General features: G+C 47.4%; 1 protein-coding gene across 1 annotated transcript in view; it reads right to left on the bottom strand.

Moving 5' to 3' along the window:
* Positions 1 to 6,721: 6,721 nt before the first annotated feature.
* Positions 6,722 to 11,670, bottom strand: part of AMD1 (adenosylmethionine decarboxylase 1) — a 98,452-nt gene continuing 93,503 nt past the window's right edge. Inside the window, exon 9 of the mRNA XM_030199213.1 lies at positions 6,722 to 8,770. Coding sequence (XP_030055073.1) covers positions 8,633 to 8,770 — 138 coding nt within the window. The 3' untranslated portion in view covers positions 6,722 to 8,632. The remainder of the gene's footprint in view (positions 8,771 to 11,670) is intronic.

Genomic DNA, 11,670 nt, shown 5'->3' with positions numbered 1-11,670 from the left:
TGACATCCTCTAGATTCCCGGTGGCTTGGAACCACTGGGAAGCTAGGGTCCATTGAGCAGATCTCATGTGAAGACGAGCCATGGGAGTCACATGAACTGTGGAGGCCATATGACCCAGAAGTCTCAACATCTGCCGAGCTGTGATCTGCTGAGACGCTCTGGTCTGCGAAGCCAGGGCCAAGAGATTGGTGGCCCTCGCTTCGGGAAGGTAGGCCTGAACCGTCTGGGAATTCAGCAGCGCTCCTATGAATTCCAGAGACTGAGTTGGCTGGAGATGGGACTTTGGGTAATTTATCACAAACCCCAGCAGCTCCAGAAGTTGAATAGTGCACTGCATGGACCGGAGGGCTCCTGCCTCCGAGGTGTTCTTGACCAGCCAATCGTCGAGATATGGGAACACGTGCACTCCCAGCTTGCGTAGGTAGGCCGCTACCACCACGAGGCACTTTGTAAACACTCGTGGGGCAGAGGCGAGCCCAAAGGGCAGCACACAATACTGAAAGTGCCGTGCGCCCAGGCGGAATCTGAGATACTGTCTGTGAGCTGGCAGTATCGGGATGTGAGTGTATGCGTCCTTTAAATCCAGGGAACATAGCCAATCGTTTTTCTGAATCAGTGGCAGAAGGGTGCCCAAGGAAAGCATCCTGAACTTTTCTTTGACCAGGAATTTGTTCAGGCCTCTCAGGTCTAGGATGGGACGCATCCCCCCTGTTTTCTTTTCCACAAGGAAGTACCTGGAATAGAATCCCTGCCCTTCCTGCCCGGGTGGTACGGGCTCGACCGCATTGGCGCTGAGAAGGGCGGAGAGTTCCTCTGCAAGTACCTGCTTGTGATGGGAGCTGAAAGACTGAGCTCCCGGAGGACAATTTGGAGGCAGGGAGGTCAAATTCAGGGCGTATCCGCACCGCACTATTTGGAGAACCCACTGGTCGGAGGTTATGAGAGGCCACCTTTGGTGAAAGAATTTTAACCTCCCTCCGACCGGCAGGTCGTCCGGTACGGACACTTGTAGGGCGGCTATGTTCCCGTGGATCCAGTCAAAAGCCCGTCCCCGGCTTTTGCTGTGGAGGCGCAGGGGGCTGCTTAGGCGCACGCTGTTGACGGGAACGAGCGCGCTGGGGCTGTCCCTGTGCCTGACGAGGCCTTCGGGCCGGCTGGTTGTACCTACGCTTCGCAAAAGAATAGGGTGCAGCCTGCCGAGCCCGGGAAAAAACGCCCGCCCGCGGGGGGCGGGTGCTGAAGGCGCCCGGTGGGAGAGCTTGTCGAGAGCGGTTTCCCGCTGATGCAGTTGGTCAACCATCTGCTCGACCTTCTCGCCAAAAATATTATCCCCCCGGCAAGGGACGTCAGCCAGTCTCTGCTGGGTGCGGTTGTCCAGGTCAGAGGCACGCAGCCATGAGAGCCTGCGCATCACTATACCTTGGGCCGCAGCACGAGATGCCACGTCACAGGTGTCAAAAATCCCCCTGGACAGGAACTTTCTGCACGCCTTCAGCTGCCTGACCACCTCCTGATATGGCCTGGACTGCTCCGGCGGGAGCTTATCGACCAGGTCCGCCAGCTGTTGCACATTGGTCCGCATGTGGATGCTCATATAGAGCAGGTAAGATTGGATGCGGGTCACGAGCATGGAGGATTGGTAGGCCTTCCTCCCAAATGAGTCCAGAGTGCGAGACTCCCGCCCCGGGGGCGCCGAGGCGGTATCCCTCGAACTCCGTGCCCTCTTGAGAGCAGAATCCACGACCGCTGAGTCATGGGGTAACTGGGGCCGCATGAGCTCTGGGTCAGAGTGGATCCTGTACTGGGACTCTGCTTTCTTGGGAATGGTGGGGTTAGTTAGTGGTCGCACCCAGTTCCGAAGCAGCGTCTCCTTCAGGACATTGTGCAGCGGTACCGTGGAGGACTCTCTAGGTGGTGATGGATAGTCGAGGACCTCGAGCATCTCGGCCCTCGGCTCTTCCACAGAGACCACGGGAAAGGGAATGCTTATAGACATATCCCGCACAAAGGAGGCAAAGGAGAGACTCTCAGGAGGTGAGAGCTTCCTCTCCGGTGACGGCGTGGGGTCCGAGGGAAGGCCCGTAGACTCCTCTGAGGAGAAATATCTCGGGTCCTCCTCTTCCCCCCACGAGTCCTCATCCTCGGTATCGGACATTAGCTCATGTAGCTGAGTCCGGTACCGGGCCCGGCTCGACGTCGAGGCACCGAGGTCTCGGTGTCGTCGAGCGGTGGACTCCCGCGCCAGCGGGGACGGAGCTCCCTCCATCGACGTCGACTCCACCTGCGTGGCGGTCGAGACCGGCACCGCAAGCGGCGGCGGTGTCGACAGCCCCGGCGCCGGGCTAGAGCTCGCCGGCGCCACAGTCATCGGCGCCGGGGGCGCAAGCACCCCCGACGCCGGCACAGCCTGGCGCATCAGCCCTTCCAGGATCCCCGGAAGGATGGCTCTGAGGCACTCGTCCAGGCCCGCTGCCGGGAAAGGCGGTGGGGCCGGTAAGGGTGTCGGTGCCAGAAGCTGCTGGGGGCCAGGAGACGGCACCGAGGTGCCGGAACCCCGACGCGTCGGTACCTCCACCACCGACGGAGATCTCTCCTCTCTGCGATGACGCTTCGGCGTCGACTCCTCTTCAGGGTGCACCGAGGGCTCCCGGTGACGGCGCTTCTTATCTTTTTTCCGGTGCACGTCACCGGCGCCGGAGGGCATGGAGGAGGAGGAGGTCGATCCCCTTCGGTCTCGAGGTACCGGGTCCGACAGAGTTCGGTCCCGTGGCTCACGAGCTGAGGGAGTGACCGGGGCCGACTGCCCACGCGGCCTCTCAACCCCACTCTCACCGGCGGACCGACGGGACCTGTTCTCCTGGGGTCGCTGCCATCGGTGCCGATGTCTCGGGCATCGATACCGGTACCGAAGACCCGGCCTTCGATACCGATGCCGTCGAGGTCGACGTCGAGGGGCCGGCGCAAGTTCCAAAAAGACGGTCCCGCAGAACTTGCCTCGCAACCTGAGTCCGTTTCCGGAGGCCGAGACACAGCGCGCACGACTTGAGATTGTGCTCCGGCCCGAGGCACTGGAGGCACCAAGCGTGGGTGTCGGTCTGCGAGATCGGCCGGCCGCAGCGACCACACTTTTTAAATCCACTCGGGACCTTCGAGGACATCGACGGAAAAATCGCGTCGGCGAAGTCAAAGTCGGCAATGGTGGCTAAAATCACACCACGAAAAACTAGCCGACCGAGCGGCCACTAGGCCGAAGCGAGGGAAAAGGGGAGCGCGTGCTCCACACGCGCGAAAATCTTTTTTTTTTTTTTTTAACAATACAAAGAAAGAAAAGAAAGAGGAACCGAACGGGAATCCAAAGCAACGATCCGCGTAAACGCGGTCGAAAAATCCGGCGGCTGAACGGAGAGAGAGGCAATTGCACAACTCTCTCCAGTCGCGGAAAAAAAGTAACTGGCGGGAGCGGTCGCGCACGGGCGGGAGGACGGCCGCGCATGCGCGGTGGGCGTGCCCTGCGTGCCGACCGTCCCGCGAAGCTTCTTCCGGTTGGTGGGGGCTGCCGCGGACGTCAACCCAGTCGTGAGAACAAGCAGCAAGCAGTGGAGGAGTGGCCTAGTGGTTAGGGTGGTGGACTTTGGTCCTGGGGAACTGAGTTCAATTCCCACTTCAGGCACAGGCAGCTCCTTGTGACTCTGGGCAAGTCACTTAACCCTCCATTGCCCCAGGTACAAATAAGTACCTGTATACAATATGTAAGCCGCATTGAGCCTGCCATGAGTGGGAAAGCGTGGGGTACAAATGTAATAAAAATAAAATCATACCTCTAACATCTGTACACGTAAGGGACATAAGATTTCTTGATGAAATCAAGGACAGCTTCATGGAACAGCTAGTTCAGGAGCCGACAAGAGAAGGAAAAATACTAGACTTAGTCCTTAGTGGTGCTCATGATCTAGTGCAGGGGGTAACGATACGAGGGCCGCTTGATAACAGTGATCATAATATGATCGGTTTTGATACTGGCATTGAAGGAAGTGAAACTAGGAAATCAAGTACGCTAGCGTTTAACTATAGAAAAGGTGATTACGACAAAATGAGAAAAATGGTGAAAAAAAGACTGAAAGGAGCAGCTCGCAGAGTAAAAAACTTGCATCAGGCGTGGATGCTGTTTAAAAACACCATCCTGGAGGTTCAGGACAAATATATTCCACGTATTAGAAAAAAGGGAAAAAAGACTAAACGTCAGCCGGCGTGGCTAAACAGTAAGATAAAGGAAATCATTAGAGCCAAAAAACAATCCTTCAGAAAGTGGAGAAGAGAACCAACTGAAAGTAACAGGATAGATCATAAGGAATGCCAAGCCAAATGCAAAGCGGAGATAAGGAGGGCAAAAAAGGACTTTGAGAAGAAATTAGCGTTGGAAGCAAAAATACATAGTAAAAACTTTTTTAGATACATTAAAAGCAGGAAACCGGCCAAAGAGTCGGTTGGGCCACTGGACGAAAATGGTGTTAAAGGGGCGATCAAGGAGGACAAAGCCGTAGCGGACAAAATTAAATGAATTCTTTGCTTCGGTCTTCACCGAGGAGGATTTGGGGGGGACACCGGTGCCGGAAAGAATATTTGAAGCGGGGGAGTCGGAGAAACTAAACAAATTCTCTGTAACCTTGGAGGATGTAATGGGTCAGTTCAGCAAGCTGAAGAGTAGTAAATCACCGGGACCTGATGGTATTCATCCCAGAGTATTAATAGAACTAAAAATGAACTTGCGGAGCTACTGTTAGAAATATGCAATCTGTCCCTAAAATCGAGTGTAATACCGGAAGACTGGAGGGTAGCCAATGTTACTCCGATTTTTAAGAAAGGTTCCAGAGGAGATCCGGGAAATTATAGACCGGTGAGTCTGACGTCGGTGCCGGGCAAGATGGTGGAGGCTATTATTAAGAATAAAATTGCAGAGCATATACAAAAACATGGACTGATGAGACAAAGTCAGCACGGATTTAGTGAAGGGAAGTCTTGCCTCACCAATCTAATGCATTTTTTTGAGGGGGTAAGCAAACATGTGGACAATGGGGAGCCGGTTGATATTGTATATCTGGATTTTCAGAAGGCGTTTGACAAAGTGCCGCACGAAAGACTCCTGAAGAAATTGCAGAGTCATGGAATCGGAGGTAGGGTATTATTATGGATTAAGAACTGGTTGAAAGATAGGAAGCAGAGAGTAGGATTGCGTGGCCAGTATTCTCAGTGGAGGAGGGTAGTTAGTGGGGTCCCGCAGGGGTCTGTGCTGGGTCCGTTGCTTTTTAATGTATTTATAAATGACCTAGAGATGGGAATAACTAGTGAGGTAATTAAATTCGCCGATGACACAAAATTATTCAGGGTCGTCAAGTCGCAGGAGGAATGTGAACGATTACAGGAGGACCTTGCGAGACTGGGAGAATGGGCGTGCAAGTGGCAGATGAAGTTCAATATTGACAAGTGCAAAGTGATGCATGTGGGTAAGAGGAACCCGAATTATAGCTACGTCTTGCAAGGTTCCGCGTTAGGAGTTACGGATCAAGAAAGGGATCTGGGTGTCGTCGTCGATGATACGCTGAAACCTTCTGCTCAGTGTGCTGCTGCGGCTAGGAAAGCGAATAGAATGTTGGGTGTTATTAGGAAGGGTATGGAGTCCAGGTGTGCGGATGTTATAATGCCGTTGTATCGCTCCATGGTGCGACCGCACCTGGAGTATTGTGTTCAGTACTGGTCTTCGTATCTCAAAAAAGATATAGTAGAATTGGAAAAGGTACAGCGAAGGGCGACGAAAATGATAGTGGGGATGGGACGACTTTCCTATGAAGAGAGGCTGAGAAGGCTAGGGCTTTTCAGCTTGGAGAAGAGACGGCTGAGGGGAGATATGATAGAAGTGTATAAAATAATGAGTGGAATGGATCGGGTGGATGTGAAGCGACTGTTCACGCTATCCAAAAATACTAGGACTAGAGGGCATGAGTTGAAGCTACAGTGTGGTAAATTTAAAACGAATCGGAGAAAATTTTTCTTCACCCAACGTGAAATTAGACTCTGGAATTCATTGCCGGAGAACGTGGTACGGGCGGTTAGCTTGACGGAGTTTAAAAAGGGGTTAGATAGATTCCTAAAGGACAAGTCCATAGACCGCTATTAATGGACTTGGAAAAATTCCGCATTTTTAGGTATAACTTGTCTGGAATGTTTTTACGTTTGGGGAGCGTGCCAGGTGCCCTTGACCTGGATTGGCCACTGTCGGTGACAGGATGCTGGGCTAGATGGACCTTTGGTCTTTCCCAGTATGGCACTACTTATGTACTTATGTACTTATGTCCTCGGAGAATATACTGTACACCACCTTGGGTGAATCTTTATAAATGCAGTTAATAAAGCCCAATAGAAAAATATGAATCCTCTTTTTTTCTATTCAACTCAAGACTCCTACTGATATTAGGCCTTAAATATTTTGTTCTGATCTAAAGTACTGGTAAATATAACTTTAGATCCAGGACAAGTTTTTATTTTAAAGCTGGAGTTGGTACATTTTTACTGACCTCCACCTAAAGTTGCTTCCAACTCCAAAGCCCTGTGTCAAAATATCACCTCCTTATAATTATCTAGCTTGTACCTTTCATACAGAAACAAAGCCCTTACATGACAATTTAATTAAACTTTTATTGAAGCATTAGGTTTGTGGTACATTTTATTTTTTAAAGCTGTTCAAAGTTAACCACCACAGAAGAGAAATAGTGACATCTTCCACCTCCCCATCAGGATAGATGCTAGTTTTAATAATCCATTCCTCAGCTTTCAAAATTTTCCATCAGCTGGTTCCTGCCTTATTTAAATATTAGATTTCTGCATGTTACACTGAGAAAGGGACCTCCAACTTATGGATGTGGGTTATGTATCTAGATTTTGCCAAGAAATGCCGAACCATTTTGATATCAACACAAACCCATCCTTTGAAACATTGGTCCAATATACATTAAAACACGAAAATTATAGTGGTTTGGTGCTTCACCAATTACAGGTGACATAAGTACATCATGAAGTATTAATAGGAAACTTCAGTGAAGTTTGAAATTAACAGCAAATGCTTTGAAAAAGGCAATGTTCCAGCTCCTCAGATTAACCAAGTAGATTTTCATAGTTACAACACTACAGTATTTTAAATCTATAAATACAGAACAAACCATCTCTGCACCAATCCAGAACAAGACAAATTTCAAGCATATGGAGAAAATTACATAAAAATTCATTGTTAATTTGTTGGTTTCAGAGCTCCAGAAATCCCAACCTTTTACCAAGCAGCTAAAATGCCAACTCTTCAAAGCCTGCCTTTACTAGCCAATAAGTACTTTAGAATCACCTTCCCTCCCAAGAAAACAGATGTCCTAGACAGTTCTCATTTTACGTCCTCTGCCATCAATCCCAGAAAAAAAGGAATCACTGTGCTTAGAAAACAGCTGATGAGATCACAATGTCAAATACAACATTCACATGCACATCACAGGACTGTCACAAGATACAATAGATTTTACTTAACACAGTTTTGTGATATTTGCACTAGTTTATAGTATGTTGTTCCCCCATTATTAGGAATGGCATGCTGCTGTTGAAGTTGCATGGAGAATGATGTATGTCATATCTGGCATACTTAACTTGGAAAGTCTCCATGTAATGTCTTGATAACCGTCCATGTACCCTTTTTCTTGCACATGAATTTGTGAAATGCATGTTAGAACACTACATATGGAAAAGCCAGTGAATATGCTTCTAACTATTAGTGCACTATGAAAATGTAGGCTTAAACAAAAGTGAAGAACAGAGAAAGATCAGAAGGTACATATGTATTAGTCCTACCCTGCTGAGGTAATTAAAATAAACTCAGCCACTTCGCTGCTTTGAGCTCTCAGGGTCTTTGCTGATCTAAATTCAGATGCAGCCTCCCATTTTCTCAGAAGCCATTTCCAAGCATGATCACCAATGCCATCCAGAATCACTTTATGAGGCAATTACTGACATTTATGTCTGTAGTGAGGAACTAAACGTCATCCCTGCTCAGCAATAGAAAAGGACAGTAACAAGATTCAACCTCAACAGCAAAAGTACTATCATTAAACCACCAATTTAAATATGACTAGAAATAAGCTTTAGTAGGAATTGCACAAAAACCAAGGAAAGTGAGAAAATGAGCATTTGTGAAAAGTCCTCTAACAAGTAGAGGACTCAAAGCCAGCACCTAGTGAGGCCGAAACCCTTGTCTGTGGAGAATTTTTGCCGACACCTGGAGGAAAATTACACTGCAAGTACAGTTTGCATGAGTGCTGTCAACTCTTACACAGTATACAAAAATCTTGTTTACATGCATGTCAATTTCACAGCAAGAGTGGCATAGAATACCTAAACAGAGAACAGAACATTCATGCAAGACATCTAACTCCTGGATATAATAATGGATACAAATCAAACATGTTAATCTACTGAGATTACACTTAAAGTTTCTTGCCATGAGGTGATGACTATGGAGAGCATGGTCCCCTGTAGCATTAATAAGAACACAACCATCAACATCTACAGGGTTTCTCTTTTTGCGTTTTTTCATTTCTGCTAATCAACTTTGCTGTTGCTGGCTCTTGGCAAAACTGGTAAAAACAAAATTGTAATTGTTGAATTGGGCAAACTGGCGATCAAGGCGCTTAAACCCTTCGATCTTCTGGGCGGAAGTGAACACTGAACGACACTTGGAGCTCTAGGAAAAAAGTGGAAAAAAATGTTACAGTAACTGTTTGCTATAAATGGCAGACATTAAGAGGAAAACAAAGCCTAGTGCAGGCACTAGATCTCAACAACAGAACCTTTAAGGAACAGGGCTTACACAAACCAGGGCTTCCCAAACCTGTAATGCACACAACTGGTTCCCCAGTATATGCAAACTAATTTAGTACACATTGTGGGGTCACTAGGGCAGGCTTGGGAAAGCCCTATACTAAGGGTCATCTAGCCTAGAATCTGGGCTGCATGGGCACAAGTGTAGTGTGGAGAAATTAGACCTTACCTATAATTTTTTTATCCTTCCTTCCAGACCAGTCTAGAGGTGATACCTTCCCTGCCAGATGGAGTGACTTAAAGACAACCTACATGGGGTCCTGTGCAGTCCACAGTCAGTCATGAGAAAGGGAAATGGGACTTGATATACCGCCTTTCTGCGGTATTTTGCAACTGCATTCAAAGCGGTTTACATATATACAGCTACTTATTTTGTACCTGGGGCAATGGAGGGTTAAGTGACTTGCCCACAGTCACAAGGAGCTGCAGTGGGAATCGAACCCAGTTCCCCAGGATCAAAGTCCGCTGCACTAACCACTAGGCTACTCCTCCACTCCAAAAACTGCAGCAGACATGTCTAAGTCATAGCTACCTGATGCTGGGGTTCACCTTAGGAGTTAGCAGTCAAGAAAAAGATCTAGGTCATTGTAGACACTATGCTAAAATCTGCCCAGTGTGTGGCAGCAGCCAAAAAAGCAAACAGGATGCTAGGAATTATTAGGGAAGAGATGGAAAATAAGATCAAGATATTTATAATGCCTCTATCGCTCCATGGTGCAACCTCTGTATTGCATTCAATTCTGGTCACTATCTCAAAAAAAAAAAAAAAAAAAAAAAAAAAGATATAGTGGAATTTCAAAGAAAGATCAAAATGATAAAGAGGATAGAATTCCTTCCATATGAGGAAAGGTAAAGAGGTTAGGCCTGTTCAGCTTGGAAAACAGACAGCTGAGGGGTTATGATTTTGGTCTACAAATCCTGAGTGGAGTAAAATGGGTAAATATGAATAGATTTTTCACTTTTTGAAAAAGTACAAAGACCAGGGGACACAATGAAATTATATGGAAATACTTTCAACAAGAGGAAATATTTTTTCACTCAAAGAATAGTTAAGCTGTGGAACTCGCTGCTGGAGGATGGGGGTTTAAAAAAGGTTTGGACAAGTTACTGGAGGAAAAGTCCAGAGTCTACTATTGAGACAGACATGGGGAAGCTACTGCTTGCCCTGGGACTGGTAGCATTGGAAGGTTGCTATGATTTGGGTTTCTGCCAGGTACTTGTGACCTGGTTTGGACGCTGTTGGAAACAGGATACTGGGCTAGATGGACCATCTGTCTGACCCAGTATGGCTACTCTTATGTTCTTTAAAAGGTAGCAGAAGAGAGGATCAGAAGTACACAAGCAAAGATTAAAAAAAAAAAAATCAACCCCCACAAAAGGGCCTTCAGGACTGGAACAATCAGCAGTTCTTTAATGACAAGACCTGACACAGGCTATGTTTCAGAGTACAAATGCCTGCTAACAAATATAAAAATACATGATAAAAATAAAAGAAATTAACATATTAATAAAATACTGTCCATTCATACAATATATTACATTAAAATATAAGCTGTCAAAAATTGATACGCAAGTGAAAAGTGACATGAGTATCATGTAATGCATTTTCTATACAAATGAAAGTATTATCAAGTATGTTATTAATCTGATTTTTATAATGTATTTTTATATTTCTTTGTTAGACCCGACGCAGTATTTGTACGTTGAAGGCCCTTTTATGCTTGTGCTGTAAATATTCCTCTCAAAAACATGGACAAGAGTGTCAAAAAAATATTAACATTTTATAAATGATAGCTCTGCAGAATGAAGAATGACTACTGGGATCAAATCTCCACTTTTCTCCCACCTAGTTTACATACTTTCCCCTATGAAATATATGGGCAGGTTCTAGAGGGACTCAAGAAAAGTTAGCAGGTAAGGTAAGGAGACCCAGGCAAAGGTATCGGCCTGCTTATCCAACATTGCTGCCTGGATGTCCAACCGCCACCTGAAACTGAACATGTCCAAGACCGAGCTTATTGTCTTTCCACCAAAACCCACTTCTCCTCTTCCTCCACTTTCTATCTCAGTTGATAACACCCTCATCCTCCCCGTCTCATCTGCCCGCAACCTCGGAGTCATCTTTGACTCCTCTCTCTCCTTCTCTGCGCATATCCAGCAGATAGCCAAGACCTGTCGCTTCTTCCTCTTTATCATCAGCAAAATTCGCCCTTTCCTCTCTGAACACACCACCCGAACTCTCGTCCATGCTCTCATTACCTCTCGCCTGGACTACTACAACTTACTCCTCACCGGCCTCCCACTTAGCCATCTATCCCCCCTTCAATCTGTTTAGAACTCTGCTGCACGTCTCATATTCCGCCAAAACCGTTATACTCATATCACCCCTCTCCCTCAGGTCACTCACTGGCTTCCGATCAGATACCGCATTCAATTCATGCTTCTTCTTACCTACAAATGCACTCAGTCTGCTGCCCCTCACTATCTTTCTACCCTCATCTCCCCTTACGTTCCTGCCCGTAACCTCCATTCACAGGATAAATCCCTCCTCTCAGTACCCTTCTCCACCACCGCCAACTCTAGGCTCCGCTCATTCTGCCTCGCCTTACCCTATGCTTGGAACAACCTTTCTGAGCCCTTACGCCAAGCCCCCTCCCTGCCCGTCTTCGCTTAAAGCCCACCTCTTCAATGCTGCATTCGGCACCTAACCCTTACCGTTCAGTGAATCCAGACTGCCCCAATTTGACTGCCCCTATCGGACCG

Source organism: Microcaecilia unicolor, chromosome 3, assembly GCF_901765095.1.
Source record: "Microcaecilia unicolor chromosome 3, aMicUni1.1, whole genome shotgun sequence".
NCBI classification, from domain to species: domain Eukaryota; kingdom Metazoa; phylum Chordata; class Amphibia; order Gymnophiona; family Siphonopidae; genus Microcaecilia; species Microcaecilia unicolor.
This window is presented reverse-complemented; position numbering and strand designations above follow the sequence as displayed.